Source organism: Sander vitreus, chromosome 4 (genome assembly GCF_031162955.1).
Source record: "Sander vitreus isolate 19-12246 chromosome 4, sanVit1, whole genome shotgun sequence".
Classification (NCBI taxonomy): domain Eukaryota; kingdom Metazoa; phylum Chordata; class Actinopteri; order Perciformes; family Percidae; genus Sander; species Sander vitreus.
In genome coordinates, this window is record NC_135858.1 from 15,072,007 (window position 1) to 15,092,640 (window position 20,634).

Consider the following 20,634-nt stretch of genomic DNA (forward strand, 5'->3'; position numbering starts at 1 on the left):
CCATACCTCGACTAATGCAGTCTGTAGCTTTACATATGGTTGCCTTTGTGGTTTTTAAGAGATTACTGAGTGTTGTTTGATACATGTTGATGATATGACAATGTTAGAGGCACACGAAAAATGTGAATTATTGAGAAGCCACAACTGTTTGACATCTCATTTGTACAATGCATAGGTTTTCTAAATTATGTTTATTCAATGCTGGCCTCACAAGATCATCTGGCTCATACAGCTGATTGTATGTATTATGGCTGACTTAATTCAAAGACCTCCAACAATCATTACGCTATCAGTTATTTCAATAGTGCAGTCTCAAAAACAACTCTTTCACTTTCAATACTTCTCTTGTTTAACTTCTATTAGCAAATGTCGTTCTGAAGAATAGTTTGTTAAATGCATCAATGTGTTGATGTATTTTGGTAAGACAAAGCAGTGGCGAAAAAACTCTATGTAGTCAAGAAGTAGTTTGGAGTAATGATTCAGACAGAGTATTGGTCAAGCTCCAGGAATGCTGGAACCTACATTTCCCATAATACAACTCAATAGCATTGCTGACATTATCAGGGTCATTTTTCAAAATTTGGAAAGCTCTTTCCAGAGCCACAGAAGACAGATGGAGTGCCGCTTTTAAAAACCTTCCTTGTTTTCACAGTGTGACAATATTTTGATTTAACCCGAATATTTTGTCTTGAAGACAGAATTTTTTTCCATGATGACATATAGATTATTTTTATTTTTCTTGAGAACATCTATGTAGCTATTTTCTTTGTGCTTTACACAGTAACTCCTGTATTTGATCTCTTTAATGCAATGAAAGCTAGGTTGATGGTTCCTTTTGCTGCTGTATCACCTGTCTCCCCCTTTCCTGACCTCGTCAGATCAGTACTCTTTCACAAAAGCTGTACATACTTGAAGACAGAAATAATAAATTCATTTTTGCTTGACACCATACAATATTGGTCATGTACTTGTTTCATAAACACAACATACTGTTTGTAAAGCCACATTTTGTCCATGTATCGCTTTCTACTTTAAGTTTTCAAACCAATGTTGTGGCTGGCAAAGTGGGCAAGCTGGACTGCCGATGTCAACAGTAAAGTTCACATAAGCAGTTGAATTTCTGATATATTTCTGCTTTTTCATGCTGTGGTGAGTCTCTTGACTATTTCTGTGTGTGACTGCCAGCAGTAGGCAGAGGAGGTACTGTAAGTGGGCGGGAATGCGTTTTTGTGTGTGGTTGTGCAAGTGAGGGATTGCTGAAAGGGAGAGATAAAGTGGAGTTTGCCCTTTTAAAAAACAGCGTATGTACACATTCATGTTGTCCTTGTCTGTTTACGTTTAAAAGACAGTTTTAACTGCCTGGGCTGCACTCTGGTGGAGCCATCATGGAGAGAGCTGTGCTGCAAGTCACCCTCTTTGGGCTGCTGCTGGTTTTGGCTAGCACACTACCAAACAAGGTGAGGTCATAAAACTTAAAGGACACACCACTACACTGCAAGGAAACTGACTCTATTGAACATACAGTAACACAGGTTACGGTAAAATTCCAGGGAATTATTGTAAGTCAACAATGTAATATCCTTTTAAGTGACAAGTGATGTTATTGTGTGTGTAAATGTGTAGGCTATTACTCAGTGGGAAACAGTCGCAATGGGGGGACTCAACTTCATATTGGGTTAAAAAAGCTGGTCCCCATAATTATTACATTTTCAGGTTAAGATTTAAAGTTATTGGTATTGGGAGTGTGCAAGTGATTGCCATGTGAAATGATAACACAAGTGGTGGGGGAAGTAATCAGATTCTTTACTTGAGTAAAAGTACTAATACCACCCTGAAAATCCTGGACTACAAGTAAAAGTCCCGCATGCAATAGCTTTATCAGCTAAATTTACTGCAAGTATCATAAGTAAATGTTGACATTGTGCAGTTGTGTTTTATTATTATATAAGATGTTTTTAGATTGATATTACTGTACTGCTGCATTTGTGTTTGTTGCATTTTACTGCTGTAGATGTTTAAGGTTAAGGTAATTTTTTATATACTGTTGGGTAGTTTAATCTACAGCAATGCATCATATTCTATAAGATCTCTCTTTTAAAAAAAACAAACGTTTCATGAGCTCAGAAAAACAGCAAGTTTGCAGCTTTGTGACAATGCATTTTACAGCCGATCCAACACGGTTAAAAAAAAGTTTAGTTAGCTTAAAAAGTAGGACGATTTTTTCAACCCATAAAGGAACCATTCATCCTTCAGTTTTATCACAAACTAATGTTTCAAATGCATGGTTACATATGGCCATTCAATTTAGGTTTTCATTGGACAGTATGCTTCACTGGTATGAAAATGTAGCGTAAATGTAAATGTAAAGTGGAAAATGCAATGTTGTCTCTGAGATATAGTGAAGTAGAAGTATTAAGTTGTAGTGTGTGTGTGTGTGTGTGTGCGTGCATGCATGCATGCGTGCGTGTGTGTATTACACATTTTGTCAGGTCGTAAATCTGTTTCAGGAAAAGCTGGTGCCCCTGACTTTACATTTTAGGGTTAAGACTTGGTAAAGGTTCAGTAGTATTGGGAGTCATTGCCATGTGAAAACAAAACGATGGATAAAACAATGAGAATGGGGTGTTTCTGCAGTTAGACCAACAAGATTTCACTGATACCACCCACACTTTTTTGTTTTTCACCATCATCTGATCTTTGGTCAGCTGGTCGTCAGCCATTTATTTTATTGTGAAATGTGCCTCCTCCTGTATTTGCTCAGGACAACTGGAACATCTACAGCTTTCACATCAACTCCACAGTGACCAGTCGTTATGCAACCACGGTCATCACAAGCCGCGTGGCCAATCGCATGGACGACTCAAAGGAAATAGAGTTCCAGGTCCGGATTCCCAAGAACGCCTTCATCAGTAAATTCAGAATGTGTGTGAAGCAAAAATGATTTTTATAGGATTTTGACTTTTTATTTAGGAGTATGTATATAAACAAAGATTTTTTATGTTCTTCTTCAGGTTTATAGATGGCCAATGGTACGATGGTGTTGTGAAAGGTAAAGAGAAAGCTCAGCAGCAGTACACTGAGGCTGTGTCCCGTGGCCAAAGTGCTGGGCTTGTCAGGTACATAGATCAATGGATCAGTTTATTGCCAAGTCTAATGAAGCTTGTTTTTATGTTGTATTTTTTAGAAGAGCCTTGTGTGTCCTTCAGGAAAAAGGAGGAGAAAAAGAATAAAATCTTTGTTTTGTCTGACTTTTCTCAAATGTATGGCTTTTTCTTTTTAAATACGGCTACTTTAATGCCTTCAGGTCTTTGAAATTCTTCAAATGAAATAATTTGAGAAGGAAATGTCACTCTTTAGTTGAATTACTCCCATCTCACATCTACACCATAACCTGTGATGAGAGGTCATAAGTTTTATTGTTCCATTGTAAAGGGGTCAGAAGGAGGACCACTGCTTTAATGTATCGTCTCTATTGCAGTTCTGTAGGGAGGACCCTCGAGGAATTTAAGACCTCTGTGACTGTGGCTGCCCACAAAAAGGTTACCTTTGAACTCACATATGAGGAGCTGCTGAAACGCAAGCTTGGCAAGTACGAGCTGCAAATCCACGCTCGACCCATGCAGCCTGTCAAAGACTTCAAGGTGTGTCTTTCCTTGTTGGTTTCTATCCATCTTAAAAAAACATTTTACATAATCAGAGCTTCAAAATATTTTATTCTATTATAATTTATTCTCAATACCAGGTTGATGTGTACATTAATGAGAAAGCTGGCATCAATTTCATCGAGGTTAAAGGAGGACTAAGCACCAACGCCCTGGCTAATGCCATCACCAGAACACATACAGAGAAACAGGTACATGCAGTGAAGCATTGCTATCTTTGTTCTGAACGATATTTTACTAATATTGGTAATAAAAGAATATCTGTTTGACCACAGACAAGTCTTATTGCTCATCCTTGTGCACGTCTTAGTATCATTTATTCATTTTTAAATACTGTATATCTTTATGCACATTTGTTCAGTTTTCACGTTGTTGTTATGCCAAACTGCATACATTTGTTGTACAAGTAGTGGTCAACTCTGTGCAGAGACAATACAGTTGAATCTAATAAAATTGAGCGAAATGCAGAGGGCTCATATTTCTGGCCGATGAACTCTGTTCATCAAATTTCCATTTCCACCTAGAGTCTCTAAAACCTGTTTCATCCTGTTTCCAGGCATCGGTGTATTTCTACCCAACAGAGGACCAACAGAAAACATGTGATGGCTGTGGAGAGCAGGGTATGAATGGAGATCTGGTTATTGTTTATGACGTCAACAGGGACACCTCACTTGGAGACATCAAGGTAAAGCAATAGTTCATTTCCTGGATTACTCCAATGGTCTATTAGCATTGTTAAAAATACCATACTTATTTAAATGGCTATCTTGCCCTGTTATCTTAACTTTCTTCTTCCTCCCCCGAAGACATCAGCTGGATACTTTGTTCATCACTTTGCTCCATCTAGTCTTTCCCGCATACCAAAAAATGTTGTCTTCGTTATTGATCAAAGTGGCTCAATGAGGGGCAGAAAAATGCAACAGGTACAGCATTTGAAGAGTTAAGTTTGTGACGGATTGTGACTGTAGCACTGGATGTTTTAATGTCAGTTAATTATGTCTGTGATTCACTTTACAGAAAGCTTTATTAAGAACATGTGAAAAGAACAATATTACATGGTTTCTTACATGAATAATAATAATATATATACACACACACACACATATATTCATTTCTTATGTGTGAATGATGTTTTTGCCCAGACCCGATTAGCATTAATCCACATCTTGAACGACCTGGCAGAGGATGACCACTTTGGTCTTATCACTTTTGATAGCAGCATTTTTCACTGGAAACAAGAACTTGTTCAGGCCAACAAGAAAAACCTGGAGAGTGCTAAGACATTTGCACGGAATATTAATGAGAGAGGAGGTGAGGTTTTTAATAAATATTTCATGAAGGTATGCGACTATTTTAGTAATGGCAGTAATGAAACATAGTTTCATTCCATTTCAGCCACAGACATTAACGCAGCAGTGTTGGAAGGAGCACGTATGCTGAATGCACATCCCAGAGAAGGTTCAGCGTCTATCGTCATACTTCTCACCGATGGAGACCCAACCTCAGGTTACAATAAAACACACATGCACACAAACGTGAGAAAATACTTCAAGAGATTAATGTAAAACTCCTAACGACACAGTCCATGGGCCAATCCCAATCTCCACACTCACAGACTTTGAGACTGTTCCCGCTGAGTCTGTGAGGGCTTAAGGCTGTTCCACTGTCAAATTGTCTAGTGCATGAGGGCTCTCTCGCAGACATTTGAGCCCTTTCTGAACACTTTCTGTAAGTCCCCATTTCTGCAGACTTTGCCTGAGGGAATTACCTACAATTCGTAGCATTGTGATTATATATATATATATATATACAATGCTACGAATTGTAGGTAATTCCCTCATATATATATATATATATATATATATATATATATATATATATATATATATATATATATATATTGTAGTATATGAACATTCTATAACTTTCTATAAACTTTGACTTAAGATTTGGTATAAGGAGATGCATGAACTTTACCCCAATTTTATTGAAAACATCTGGAAACTGTTAACATAAGCAGAGGGCCCCCCAAGACAGAAGAGTCCTTTTTTGGAGTTATGCCAGATAAAAGGCATCGATTGGTCAGTTCCCTACTCCAATCATATACTTACATATATCATGTCTTATGTTAATACAATGCACAGGATATATACTGTGTTCACAGAAAGAAAAGGCAGAGCGACACATTTTTAAGATTGGGTCGGTCGTCTATCCAGGTGTCCATGGAGTCTTTAAATTGATGCTGAAATCTCTGATGTAATAAACCTTTTTATAATCGAGATCAGTGTCAGCGGATTCCTCTTCATACAGCAGCACAGCATTACTATTAAAGACAACAATATTGTTGTCTTTAATAGTAATGCTGTGATGCTCTGTCATTCTCTGGGACATGTTTTCATGCTAATTGATTGTGTTTGTAGCTTGAATGAAGCTAGCATGGACCGCTGATTAGCTTACAACGCTAGAAGAGGGGCACAGGGAAAGTAAAAATAAATCGCTATTTTGTACCACTAAAAAGGCTCAAAATATCACCAAACTTCAACGGTAGCATAATGAGGGTCCCTACATGTTAACCGAAGCATTGAGAATTTTGTAAGTGTACAGACAGTTTATTGAACGAAGAGCTGCGGGAGCTCAGTGCTACGAGAGAGAGAGAGCTATGCCGCAATGTCCCGAAAATAAATTGGAGACGGCGACCCAGACCGGAGGGACCAGATAGACAGTTATCCACTGAGTAAGTACACTAGACAAGTTATGTTTTACATCGGTGCGATTATTTCAGATATATTGAGCAAATTGCTTTTGATTTTAGTTTGCATTGCCAGCTGTAAGTCATGACTGGTTTCCCGAAGTATGAGGCTCTGTTGCAGCATAGCTCTTTCTCTCTCGTAGCCCTTTCACGGAGCTCCCACAGCTCTTCGTTCAACAATAGTCTGTACACTTACAAATTTCTCAATGCTTCTGTTAACATGTAGGGACCCTCATGCTACCGTTGAAGTTTGGTGATATTTTGAGCCTTTTTAGTGGTACAAAATAGCGATTTATTTTTACTTTCCCTGTGCCCCGAATACTAGCGTTGTAAGCTAATCAGCGGTCCGCGCTAGCTTCGTTCAAGCTACAAACACAATCAATTAGCATGAAAACATGTCCCAGAGAACGACAGAGTGTGTACACATCTGTTATTAACCCCTAGGTTCATTTTGCGTCGGAATTGTCCTTTAACACAGTAAACACATTAATGAAGTAAACAACTTTGCACAACTTGTATTCTTTCGGATGATTCATACGCAAATGTTTTAACAGCGGCGATGTTGTGTATTGTTCAGGGTCCTCCACGAGACAAATCAGCATTGCAAATTGAACATGTAGCTCGACTTGAATCGCCTTCTTTTGAGTGAAAGTACTGCCAAACAACACTTTTTTTCCCCTTCCCTTTTCACTTTCTCACAGCCTACTGCATTGAGCGGTCCACCTACGTAAACACCTTCCCGTAATCAACGGCGGCGTCTTTATGTTGACCAACGTAGCGCGCGTAGGGTTTGGTGGAAAAAAATTCTAAGTTTCGGCAAAAACCGAACCCCGTCAAAAAGCCCAATATTTGGCCGAATCTGAAGCCAAATCCTGGATTCGGTGCATTCCTGACTGTAACGTGATCTATTTAAAGGAGAAATCCGGCCAATTTTTACCTGAATCTTGATCGCTAGATGTCACCGAGTACTGTCAATAGGAAAAAACAAAAACAAAATGGGTGTAAGCAACCTGTAGGTGCTGCAGCTAATGGCCAGAGCTCCCAGTTAGCTAAAATGCCAGTTGTGGGGGCATGTTCTGAAGAGTGCCTTTGTGCCTCTTAAAGGTCCCATGGCATGAAAATTTCACTTTATGAGGTTTTTTAACATTAATATGCGTTCCCCCAGCCTGCCTATGGTCCCCCAGTGGCTTGAAATGGCAGGTATAAACCGAGCCCTGGGTATCCTGCTCTGCCTTTGAGAAAATAAAAGCTCAGATGGGCCGATCTGGAATCTTGCTCCTTATGAGGTCATAAGGAGCAAGGTTACCTCCCCTTTCTCTGCTTTGCCCGCCCAGAGAATTTGGTCCACCCATGAAAGAGAGACATCATGGCTTTCAAACGAGCAAAGTGGCAGTTGGTCAAGGCCACACCCCCCCCCCCCACCTTGCCCCCCCCCCCCTCTCCTCCTCAATAGCTACAGACACAAAAATGGCACATACTAAGGAAAGCTCATTGTGGGACTGGCTCTAGTGGCTGTAATTCTGCACTACGGCTGAATTTCGGGAAAGAGACTTCAGATACAGTATTAGGGGACCTGCTTAATGCTACGGTTTGGACAAAAATTACTAAATTGATTATTTGACTCCTCCACTCTGTAAAGAGCCTGGACGATGTTAAAATTTTCCTTTGGCCATAAAGAAGGTATAAAAAAGTAAAATACATTTTACTGTGTGAGGAAATTTGAGCTCAACTTTCCCTTTTAAATCCCATGCTTTGGTTCTTTGCAGGGGTGATAAATCTTGAACTAATACAATCAAATGTCAGAAGGGATATTGCAGACAAGTTCCCTCTCTACTGTCTTGGTTTTGGTTATGATGTCAATTTTGAGTTCCTTGACAAGATGTCGCTGCAGAACAATGGTGTGGCACGACGGATTTACGAAGACTCTGACGCTGATTTACAGCTGAAGGTATTTGAATTAACTTGCTCACATTATAAATACTCTGTTTAGCATGTGATTTGCTTAATTTCCATAGATAAAATGTATCCTGATTGGCTGTGGAGAGATAAACATTCATACAGTGTCCATACTGTACCGTATGTCAACAGGGTTTCTATGAAGAGGTGGCCACTCCTCTGTTGACAGATGTGAAAATGATCTATAATGGAGGGACCAATCTTACCCAGACTAACTTCAGCCAGTATTATAATGGCTCTGAGATTGTGGTGGCCGGTCAGATCACTGACAACGACATTGAAACCTTCACTCCACAAGTTGTAGCCATTTCGGTAAGGATCGCTCCACACAGCACATCAGCTGTAGTTTTCTGAAAATTGGTGAAAGTCCTTGTGTATACTGACATAATAATTAATTTGGACTATGACAGAGGGATAGAAGAGTGACGTTTTCTGAGACAAATGCCACCGTGGAGTACACTGGGACAGATTTTGACAGCCACATCCAGAGGGTTTGGGCCTACCTCACAGTCAAACAGCTTCTGGAGAAAGAGTGAGTGTGATGTTGACAGCTGTGGCTCAGGTGTTAGCGCGATCATCTACCAATCGGAAGGTCGGTAGTTCAATCCCTGGCCCTGTAGTGCCATGTCGAAGAGTCCTTGGGCAAGACGCTTAACCCCAAATTGCTCCTGATGCTGCACCATCGGTGTGTGATTTTTTTTATTTTTTTTTTAATCTAATGAGCAGGTGGCACCTTGTATGGCAACCTCGGCCACCAGTGTATGAATGTGTGTGAATGGTTCCTGTACTATGTAAAAGCGTAGTAGCGAGTAGTCGGTAAGACTAGAAAAGCGCCATAAAAATACAGTCCATACAGTCCATTTACCTTTTTAACGAAATATTATTTTTACTATTTACTGTACTTTAGCTTTGTCTTTACAAGAGTCGAAATAAGGAAACTAATACCGGTGAATTAGCCGTGCTTTATACCCTTACTCGGACACCCTTTTATCCCCGCTGTAAGAACTCACTGGGCACTGCTGGTTTTTCGGGGGTTTTAACCATAATACATACATGGATGGTATAACCGTATTTACAAGTCGCCCAAATTAACATCAATGCTGTCAACACATCTGGGACCGTACTTCTGTTCTTCACAGTAAAATGAAATGCTTCAACAACTTCAAATTATGCAGTAAAAGCTCTTTAATTTTCACTTTGAATGTAAAGTTATATCGCCACCTGAGCATTGCTCAAGCGTTCTTACTTCTTTCTCTCAATAAAGTCACTTTGGTATACTAATTAGACATGGAAATGTCCATGTACATTCACAGTTATGTTACCATCAACAATCATGTCAGCACTAATACAACAAACACAACACAATGTTATCAAAAGTAGTGTTAGCTGTTAATTAACTTTATCATACTTTACTGTCATGTCAAATGTTTTCAAATTGTCAAATTTGTGACAAAATTTGTGACCCAGGCTGCTGTTTTCTGGAGCTGAGAAGGAGAACGTGAAGAAAGAGGCCTTGGAGCTGTCGCTGAAGTACAGCTTTGTAACCCCACTTACATCCATGGTGGTCACCAAGCCTCTGGGGGAAAACACAGATGTGCTCCATAAACCTAAGGAAGGTGAAACAACACAGGCACGGTCATCTCCTATAGGGCATAGACCCTTGCCAAAAAATACTGTGGGGATGGGTCTTCAGGGATACGGCGGTTCCTTTACTTGTAAGCAACACAAACGTTAACAAAACAAACACAATGCAAAATCGAGTGTCAAAAGTTTATTATTCCAGCACGATTTGATAACAGGTGGTGTAATCACAATGTAAAAATACAGTTATCATTTTCAATTACAACTATACATGTAGATTTCCTGTCTACAGTGGGTTTCACTAATAAATCTAATTTTAAGTGTGGGTATGGAACTGGACATAAATATGAAAAAATAAATAATTTATTCAGTTAATGTAAACGTTAATTGCTAATACTCAAGTGTCTGCAAAATTAGCAGACCATTGATGGAAATGAAACCAAATGACATACAATGTTGATTATTTTAAAGTAAATAAATAACATCATGTTATCATCTTTTTCAGCACAAATGTCTTTTCCAGGTAAGGCATACAGTAGGTACATAGGTACACATATCTGAACTGTTTTGACATGAAAGATACACTATATTACATAATAATACAATGTAATTTAGCATACATTCTCTCTCATGAATAAATCTTCTCATCCTTCACAGAACAATGTGTTGTTTACATTATGTGAAAAACCAAACAAAAAAATCATAACTTTTTCAAAGTAAATTATTTATTTATTTATTATTTATCTTAACTTCATTTTATCTTTTTCTTTTTAACAGTACCAGGTGGTTGGCCTATGCCAATGGACATAGGTACATCTGCGCCATTCTGACATAACAGCTACACGATTGATTTAATAATATTTGTAATATAATGTATTTTATTTTATTTTCTCTACTTTGTACTAATGGAAATGAAAGTTTAATATTAAATTTAACTTTCACAAGAAATCCACCAGCGAAAAGGGAAAATCAATAGCTTATCCATTAATTAAGTCTCAATTCTGAAGGTTGCTCCTGAGTTTGTGTCCAGTGATCGTAATGCTCCACACACACAAAACACGTAATCAAGTGATTTATTAAAGGTACTCTAAGCAATGTCACGCATTTTTTAGGTTACAACATGTTTTGTCACATACAGCAAACATCTCCTCACTATCCGCGAGCTGCCGGTCCCCTAAACACACTGTAAAAAAATGCGGTCTCTGTAGACAGCCTAGGGTCCACACACGCCAACAAAAACAAAGTGGTCCAACCTGGACCATGCAAACATACACAAACCGTGTTCCAGTGTTCAGCCAATAACAGACAAGAAGGATTTGGGGAGGGGGGGGGGGGGTTAGTGCGCTGAAGCACAGAAGGGAGGGAACGGGATGAGGAGGAGGGAGGAGCGAGCTAGTCTTCGTTTTGTTTGAAAATACTTTGAACGTCAACAAGAAGTAACGTCACCCAACATCGCTTAGAGCACCTTTAACTACTATGAATATACACACCTACGCCTACCGCTATATAAAAATAGGCCTATGAATGAATGTAATGGAAGCAAGACTGATAGCTTTGTAGTTACAAAAGAGACAACCAAAAGGAGATGAAATTTTGGCATTCACACATTAAACAAATTAATGCACTTCAGCTGCTGCGAGATTATTGGGAGGTAAAAGATTACTGATGGGAGATCTCCTGATCTAACATACCCTAATCACTCTTAAGCAAGAGCATCAACCTCGATCACAGAAAAAGTAAAGATTCACCTACTCGGATGGATGGTCAGAGTGTAAACTGCGCTGTAGGGGAGAGGTAGGCGGATGTTGGGGCGTAAGCCCTTGCATGGATTAGCTTGGGAAGTCTCTGATTTCCTCGGCTTCGATTCGGTTTCGATTCAATTCAACTCGGTTGCGATTAATTCAATATAGCGGCGCTGCCATCTTTTAATCGACAATGAGGAAATCTTCAGGTTCTCAACCAAGTTGTGACTGTAAAGGTGATGCCAGTTGTCTGTTGTTTCTTCTCTCTGACCTTTAGCAGTGTCGGCACACAGGAATAGCACAGACTGGAATAGCTTCAAGCTGGAAGCAGCCACTTAGGGTTCAAATCTTGAGAGCTTTCTTTGGAGATCAGGGGACCCACCTGAATACCGGGCGCACAGGGCACTTTAGGCCAGGTTGGGGTGTTTCAGGAGAAGCAGGGGAAGTCTAAAAAGAGGTTGCCAGGACTGTCAACCGTAGAGATGAGCAGGATGAAGAAACGGAAAAGAAAAAGGGGGAGAGAGGATCCTGGCCTTTCTCTCTTAATAATAGCCTCGGTCAAGGGGGCATGCCAAATACCAAAATGGCGCTAAACTGACCCCTCCCAGCTATACATTCTCTCAGGGTGGATTATCTCCTGAATTACTCGTTTCTTTCTAACAGTAATATTATTTGTTTTAACTGTCTAACTCTCCCATATTTGAAACGTGATTCCACTTGAATAAAACCTGATACAGCATGACTTACAGCAAACTAACCATGACCATTTCAAAGTAAATTAACAACTTTTCTGTTATCATCTCTTTCTTTTTAACAGCACAATTTATGCCAGGTAAGACATAGATACATATCTTTTTACCTTTTAACAGCGAGGCGTCATTCTCAAGGTGTTGGTAGTGGTCTCTCCATAGGTATGGTTACACATGTCCACTGTTCTGATATGAATACACTTGTGTATATATTGTACTGTATATAGAGATTTGTTCACATTTCTTGAGTGACATCCAACATTTATAGAAATATGACTAAGGCAATGTTTATTCAGATACCAAAATGGCGCTAAACTGACCCCTCCCAGCTATACATTTTCTCACTGTGGATTATCTCCTGAATTACTTGTTTCTTTCTAAAAGTAATATTATTTGTTTCAACTGTCTAACTCTCCCATATGTGAAACAATGTGATAAGATTCCACTTGAATAAAACCTGATACAGAATGACTTACAGCAAGTTAATCTACAACCATCACCATTTCAAAGTAAATTAACAACTTTTCTGTTATCATCTCTTTCTTTTTAACAGCACAACATATGCCAGGTAAGACATAAATACATAAGTACACATCTGCAGCATTCTGACATGACAGATTCATGACTATTCATTAATTACTAATATCATGTATTTCATATAATGTATATAGCCCTACAGCATACATATCTCATGTGTACTGGACACATTTGTATTCTTTGCAGTACAATGCGTTGTTTTCATTTTGTAAAAAAAGAACTGAGCAGAAAAACTGAGTGTGGAGGACGGTGCAAGCTAATTTAGAAATCATGACTATTTCAAAGTTATTTAACAACTGTATCACAATGTCATGTTATCATCTTTTTTCCTTTTAACAGCGAGGCATCGTTCTCAAGGCGTTAGTAGGGGTTTCTCCAGAGGTATGGTTACACATGTCCACTGTTCTGATATGAATACACTCGTGTATATATTTTACTTTATATAGAGATTTGTTCACATTTCTTGAGTGACACCAAAATTTGTAGAAATATGACTAAGGCAAGGTTTATTCAGATACCAAAATGGCACTAAACTGACCCCTCCCAGATATAAATTCTCTCAGGGTGGATTATCTCCTATTATGACTATTTCAAAGTTATTTAACTGTATCACAATGTCATGTTAACATATTTTTTCCTTTTAACAGAGAGAGCTCTAGTTGTTGCAGGTATGGGTACACATGTGCACTGCTCTGATATGACTACTCTCGTGTACATATTTCACTGTATATTGAGATTTGTTCACATTTCTTGAGTGATATCCAAAATTTGTTGAAATTTGACTAAGGCAAGGTTTATTCCACATCGCATGTAATGATCACCTCATGGGTAAATCTTTTGTTCTTCTTAGCTAAATGTATTTCACAAGACACTGCTTAGATCAGGGAAACTTTGGTCCCCTCCTGCAGACACACCTGGAGGGGACATTGCAGGCGACCTGTGGTGTCACAAATTCTAGTGGTTTGCCAGCAGGTGAAGGCAAGGGGCCTTGGCAGTCGCTCTGAACTGTGAAATCTTTTGCATGTCTTGTGAGGGGTACTGCTTGAATAAGGGGTGCTCTGGACATTTCCATAAGCCATTCAGTCCTTGTACAACAGTGCAAGTTTATCAGTACTAGTTTATCGGCATTAACCTTACTATAATGAACTGTGACACTTCAAAGACATATTCCTTCACAGTCCTTCATTCTACCCATAATTCTTTAGTTTGGTACCGATATATACATATAATATGCAATATAATCTTTCATAATTACAATGAAACTGTCTTCAACTATATGGGATAGTTTAACCGCAATTACAAAATATAGGTCTTGTAAATAGTTTTAGTTTTCTCATAATAACAACGTTTTCATTTCTTTGATTAATACTTTTTTGTAATACTAGACTGCAGTAACTTAAAAATGTGTAACATTCATAGTTTTTAGAAGCTAACTCTTCTGTGCCTTTCTAAATATAGATATTGTTGTGTAACAAATATGTATTTTTACAGAAATGTACATACTAACAGATGTTTAATTCTTCAATTTCACTGTTCATTTAGCAGAATTCCTTGAAGTCTCACCGACCAACAGTGATCAAGTTGTTTCCATGGTAGCTTCACCAGGTAAACTTAATTTTGCAGTTCTGATCCATCCTTCAAATTTAATATTTGCCAACAAAAGATGGTTTGCAAAATATTTCTAACAGCTAGGACATTTGGTATTGGTTGAGGCAGAAATAGATGTGGTGAAATTACTTGTAGGTAAAATGTAGATTAAAAAACACATAGCATGTTTCATGGTATAGTTTCTATAAAATCATACAAAAATGTTGGTAATTTATTATGAGGTAAAAATATTAGTTACAAAGACTGACAACAAAGGCCTCACATGTGTATACTGTAACACACATACATGTGCATATAATACGCCCAAAGTAATTTGTTGTGGTGTTAAAGAAGACCAGGTAAAGAAGGGTGTACTTTTACTAAGAGATTCTTGTCTGTGACCATAAATAGTAAAATAAGATAATTTGGGTTACAATGAACTGTTCATTGTAATCTTGTGAGTCTGAGAACATAATGGTACTCGTCTTTCATTCTTTATGTGCCACACAAGTACAGGTGTGCTTTTACCTTTTACTGTAAATGTAATTCTCAAATGATACATGTTTACTGATCACCACATGATAGTCAAGAATTTGGATAATCATTATCAAACACTCTATAATTCATCTTAAAGGGGTGATAGAATGCAAACCAGAGTTTACCTTGTCATAGTTGAATAACGACAGTTCGGTGGGTAAAATGGGCATACAGAGAACCTCAAAGTCCCAATGACACCTCTTTCCTCTGCAAATCTCACAATTTGAAACTGCCGCTGAAAACGGGCGAATCCCAACAAAGCTAATAGTTGACGTCAACTCTGTGGCTGTACCTTATTTGGCTCTGGTTTGTACATTTGTCACGCCCCAAAATGTACATACAGACCACTGGTCTGAGACCAGCTGGTGTTCTGAATGTAGGTTGCGTAGATCTCAGACACTAGTTTAGCTGTGCGCTGCTCTGTGTACTTCCACGGGAATTACAAAGAAGAAAGTTTGGTTCAAGGATATTGAAAATGAACCACGGTCGTAAATGCAGTGTTCCAGACTGTACAGGGAATGCGGACACTTTTCACATTTCATCGCGAGCTGCCGGTCGTCGTGCTCCAGGTAAGCGGTAGTTGGTGGTTCAATTACCCCAGAAAAGGTGACAGAGCAGCATGAGCTGCTGGTCGTGGAGCTCTGTCATGTCAGCGGTAGTTGGTGATCTAGTAACTGCGAGTGTGGCAGGCATATTCCCTGATATTAATAAATTAAGTTATGTTTTAATTTATTTTGCAATGTAAATAATACACTTAACACCTACAGTAGCCGCCATGCCAAATGTTGGCAGGTGTGAGTTACCCCAGAAAAGGTGACTGTGCGCTGGATACAGAGCAGAGCGAGCTGCCGGTCCCAGTAAGTGCGGTTGGCGTCTTTGCTCCTCAGCTTCGCTCGTTGTAAACCAACCAATCAACGCGTGGCTCATCTAAATATTCATGAGCATACCATAAAAGGGAGAAAAACTCTTGTTTCATTCTAGGGCTATTTCACAGGGTTGCATTAGGGCGCATAGAACAGCACAGCACCCAGGCCATTTTCAGCCCAACCAATGTTACATACCCTATTTCGGAAATACCCTATATAATCATTCTATCACCCGTTTAAGTTAGTTCAATTGGTGTTGAGAGCAACAATCATTTTCAGTGTTTCCTTCTGCTGTGTGACTCTGTGTTTCTCTCTAGTTCCTCTTTCCCACAGGTTTCTGCTAAAAACTGAGAATCTGTCTCTTCCACTCTGCTTTGATGTCACTGGAGATGTTCGCCTTAAACTACTTCACCATCCCAACAGGGGTCAGTAATATTACTCTTTGTGCCATCACAGTTTTTCTTAAATTCCTTTAACAGCCCAGTCAATAGTCGGTTATATAATGTGTATCAACCCATAATTATCCTCTAGTTTGCAGTGGTGGAAAATAACTAAGTACATTTAATTAAGTACTATACTTAAGGGTCTGTTCATTATTTAATTAAGGTGCCAGCAGAGAAATTTTGCAGCCTCTGAACCTAAAAAGACTTGACCCTCCCCTCATCAATAATAATTTTCCTATGACCCTCCCCTTGCATGCAATTTTGCACTTGCAAAAAAACACAGATACCACTTGATTTTTGCAGCCCTGACATACAGGCCTTAACCTCTGCATTCTCATCTTATACATCCCACTCCTCTGTTATGGTGTAGTGGCCATTTCAGTAGATTTACTCACTAACATTGTTGTGGAAACACAATAAGCATGGAAACTAAATGCACACTTCATGCATTACTGCATTACTTCAAATACTAAGATACTCCTCTAGTAAACTAGTAGTCACATGAAATAAAACAATAAAACATTGAAACCATTCAGCAAAGGACACTGGGATATAACCAATTCAACACTGGTTGCTATGGCCTCGTCACTAGGCTTCGTCATTGTATATTTTAGCACATAGGTAAAGCTGCCGAAGCTGAACATTAGGCTTTATTCCAAAACACATATGTTTATTTTTAAAGCAGATGTTAAGTTACATTGTAACAATTTAACAATTCGCCCTTATAAAATCCAATCGCGGCACGGCTGTTTTGGAACGCAATAGACAGACGCTTACATTCAACTAAAATGTAACAGTGAACAATCAGTGTTGGACCTACAGTCTGTTGAGATGCCTCTCCAAACGCAGAAACGAAGCGCAGTCACACCATAAAACGTTAAGACACGCTGAGAAAAAAGATCCGTAGGCTATTTTGCTGTAATCCAATGACACAGGAAAAAAAGTTATCCACAGCGATCAGTAGATCCACAAAAAGGTAAATGACACGGTGTATCCAGCAAGGCCTATACGAGCGTGAGATTCACCAGCCAGCTCCAAACAGGTGAACGAGGTCTCTCCACTTCGCCGTTTAAACAAAGTGGAATAAACGTATACAAGTCCAAAACTACACAAAACCCGCAAGAAATTAGTAAGCTGACATCACATTTATATACTTGGCATTTAGGAAACCTTTATTGCAAGGTTGGCACAGCAAGATGTCCAGACTAGTGCAACAGTAACTTTCGTTTTTTGCGTCCTGCTGCTCCCATCGTCAGCCGGGTATTTTTTTTTTTTTATTAAAGCAGTATATGAAATCAGATGTATTACCTACCACCATTTAGTTGTTTTGTGTTATTTAGGATATTTAAAAAAATATCTGGTCATGCCAGATGTAATTATTCCACTCATTTTGTAAACAATGCAATTACCTGTTTGAGCCACCAGGGGGGCAGTGCTCCTCCTGCCCCCCCCAGCAAACTCCACGTATGCGGTCAGACCCATCTGCTAGGGGGCCGAGACTGAGAGCTACATGGATAAATATGCACCAAACAAGCCACTTTGAAATTTTGCTCTTTTCATGAATAAAAAAGTTGGGTGACCCCCCCCCCCAGACTAAAAAATGTTGGATGACCCTCCCCTCAGCAAAAAATAAAAAGACATGACCCTACCCTATTTTCCTCCGGTGGTCCATTCCATAAATACCGAACGGTCCCTAAGTACAATTTTGAAGTACCTGTATGAGTATGTGTATGTGTACCACCAAAGAGATGTTTCCCCTCTTAACTTTATCAGATGATTTCATTGAAAATAGTTTTTTGGTCTAAAGAGGTAAAATTATCTAATATTTAAGAAAAAAGCAAAGATTAGAGAAAACACCAAAAGATTAATTCAAATTTATGTTTACTAAATTAATCATTTCTTAAGATCCTGTGGGCCTGACCCCTAGATTGAGTACCACTACTACACTGTTATAGTGCAATACTTTTACTTTTGATACTTCAAGTACAATTTACTAATTATACTTCTGTACTTTTACTTAAGTGGGATTTTAAGTGGAGTATTTTTTTATGTTGTTGTACTGGTAATTACACTTAAGTGTAGGATCTATGTACTATATAAGTGTGGTGTTGAGTTGCATTTGTTCTCTTTTGTATTAGAGCTGTCTGTGAATGGTGAGCTTGATACAGTAATGAATGGAGGCTTCAGAAGGATTGTCATCCACTTCAAGACTGACCTTTATGTTGAGGTTGACACCAATGTCATCACTGTACGAGAGGGACAGATACTGACACGCCACACTGGACAGGATCTCATCACAGCTGGAAGGTGACTTTGCATTGTAATGGTCCCAACCAAGAAATAGTCAGGCACATCACCCCCCTTAAAACTTTTGTAAAAACTTAAAAGATTTGTTGTTTTTACTACACCTTTTTGTACGAATTAAACAAACAAGATACATCATGTTAATTAGTGAGCTTTAGAGGTGCTGGTGGAGATTGTGTTACCCTTGGACAGACCCAGGCTAGCTGTTTCTTCTGTTTCCAGTCTTTATGCTAAGCTAAGATAACTGGCTGCTGACTGTAGCTTCATATTTCCTGTACAAACATGAGTGGTATCAAACTTATCATCTTACTCGCTACAAGAAAGCCAATCAGCATATTTCCTACAATATCAAACTTTTCCTTTGAAACAAGTGCAAACAAGTCCAAAATTAAGACAAAGTGCATATTTTTCTAGTTTGACAGTGATTAGGCGGAACAAGGAAATAGATGTTGCAGCTGGAGACACACGCATGGTCATCTATATTCATGAGAAGGATGGCGTAGAATTCTTCTGGCCGGTTTTGAGACAGCAGCCACTGGACAACAACGTTTCAGGAATTATAGGTGGGTGAAAATGTTTGTTTGATTTGATATCAGGTCAAAAATGATTAGTGTCAGAAGACAAATATTTTTTGCTGCGTCTCTTGTAGTGGCAGCTTTTTATTGTCATTGCTTTATTGTTTGTCATCTTTGTGTCCAGCTCTAAAGCCAGCAGTTTATGAGGAGGTGCAACAAACTCCCTCAACAAAACTTAAGATCAAAGACCAGGAGATTGACGTTACCAGGTATATATGTTTGTATGAAAAATAAAGCTGTTAGAGAGTGCTTTAATTATTATTACTCATATTATACACAAAGATATATGACTATTTTTGTCTTTCTTTTGTAGGGCCAATGCTGTTGACTACAGTATAGCCTCTCCCCCGACACTGGACTGCTGGCTCATGTCTGCGGAGTCTGTCCTGCAGAGACGCCTGGATGATTTCATCGTTACTCAACTTTAACTGGGAATTATGTTAAATCACTTGCAAAGATTTCATTTTAAAGAAAAACAGGCAAACACTGATCTAGGAAAAAACTTTCCACCTGTTACTAACATAAACAAATAAATAATATCCCAGATCTTTCGTTGTCTTGTATGAAGTTAGATCATAATGGATTTTTCAGATGGCATCACTGTTTTATTTGTTTGGAATAATTCTTCAATCTTAAAACTTTATTCTTAAAGTGCTCTTTGGCTTTTCCCCTTTCCTTTATTGTGTTATATATCTTTTTGTGCACGTTATAGGTTTACAAAGTGAAAAAGCCCAAAGTCCACCCCAAAGGGACTTACCATCTCCAACAGAAAACACTGTTCACAAACTGCTCCAAACAGCTCTATTGTAGTCCAGTCTTTACTTCCGTGACGAACGTGCGTCACTTTGTAACACACGTTATAATACTCACCTAGCTGCTAGCGTGGCACTCCCTCATGCTCTGCAACTGACAAGCTAGCAGTACTTACTGCGCTTGTGCGACTCCTAACAAAGATGGAACAGAAGTGAGATACCTCACTCTGTAGCTAAAACAGAGTGCTCAACACACAGGGTGAAAAGAGGAGCTGCAGCAATGTGCAGTACATCAAATATATGGTGTTTTCTGAAAATTAAACCACATAAACCTATTCTGGTACAACCTCTAAATACAATTATGAACCTGAAAATGAGCATAATATGAGCACTTTAAAAGATTAGAAGAGAAAATAGTAAATCAAGAATTTAAACACCTCCATGGTCTGCAACACCACGTTAAAGTGCTGATTCTATATGTAACAAAACATATAAACGAGTCACGCTGAAATGTGAGCTGACAGCAATGGAGAGGAAAACATTTAACCCTCCTGTTGTCCTCGTGTCAAATTTGACCCATTTTCAAAGTTTCGA

The 20,634-nt window shown here is 38.8% G+C and overlaps 1 protein-coding gene across 4 annotated transcripts; it reads left to right on the forward strand.

The window, feature by feature from the left end:
• The first annotated feature begins 1,226 nt into the window (after positions 1 to 1,226).
• LOC144516902 (inter-alpha-trypsin inhibitor heavy chain H3-like) lies at positions 1,227 to 19,827 on the forward strand. Of its 4 annotated transcripts, none has more exons than XM_078248589.1 (25): positions 1,227 to 1,457; positions 2,762 to 2,922; positions 3,012 to 3,116; positions 3,479 to 3,641; positions 3,743 to 3,853; positions 4,219 to 4,347; positions 4,469 to 4,585; positions 4,805 to 4,973; positions 5,058 to 5,168; positions 8,178 to 8,359; positions 8,500 to 8,679; positions 8,778 to 8,899; positions 9,835 to 10,082; positions 10,454 to 10,471; positions 10,726 to 10,758; positions 12,508 to 12,522; positions 12,993 to 13,007; positions 13,316 to 13,357; positions 13,624 to 13,644; positions 14,519 to 14,581; positions 16,284 to 16,391; positions 18,548 to 18,716; positions 19,128 to 19,276; positions 19,413 to 19,497; positions 19,602 to 19,827. In XM_078248589.1, the coding sequence occupies exons 1-25, from the start codon at positions 1,386 to 1,388 to the stop codon at positions 19,714 to 19,716; spliced, it is 2,703 nt and encodes a 900-aa protein (XP_078104715.1). In that variant the 5' UTR covers positions 1,227 to 1,385; the 3' UTR covers positions 19,717 to 19,827. The 4 variants fall into 4 exon arrangements, with proteins under 4 accessions (XP_078104715.1, XP_078104716.1, XP_078104717.1 ...); XM_078248590.1 differs by having other exon boundaries at positions 14,522 to 14,581; XM_078248591.1 differs by lacking the exon at positions 13,624 to 13,644.
• Positions 19,828 to 20,634: the final 807 nt, after the last annotated feature.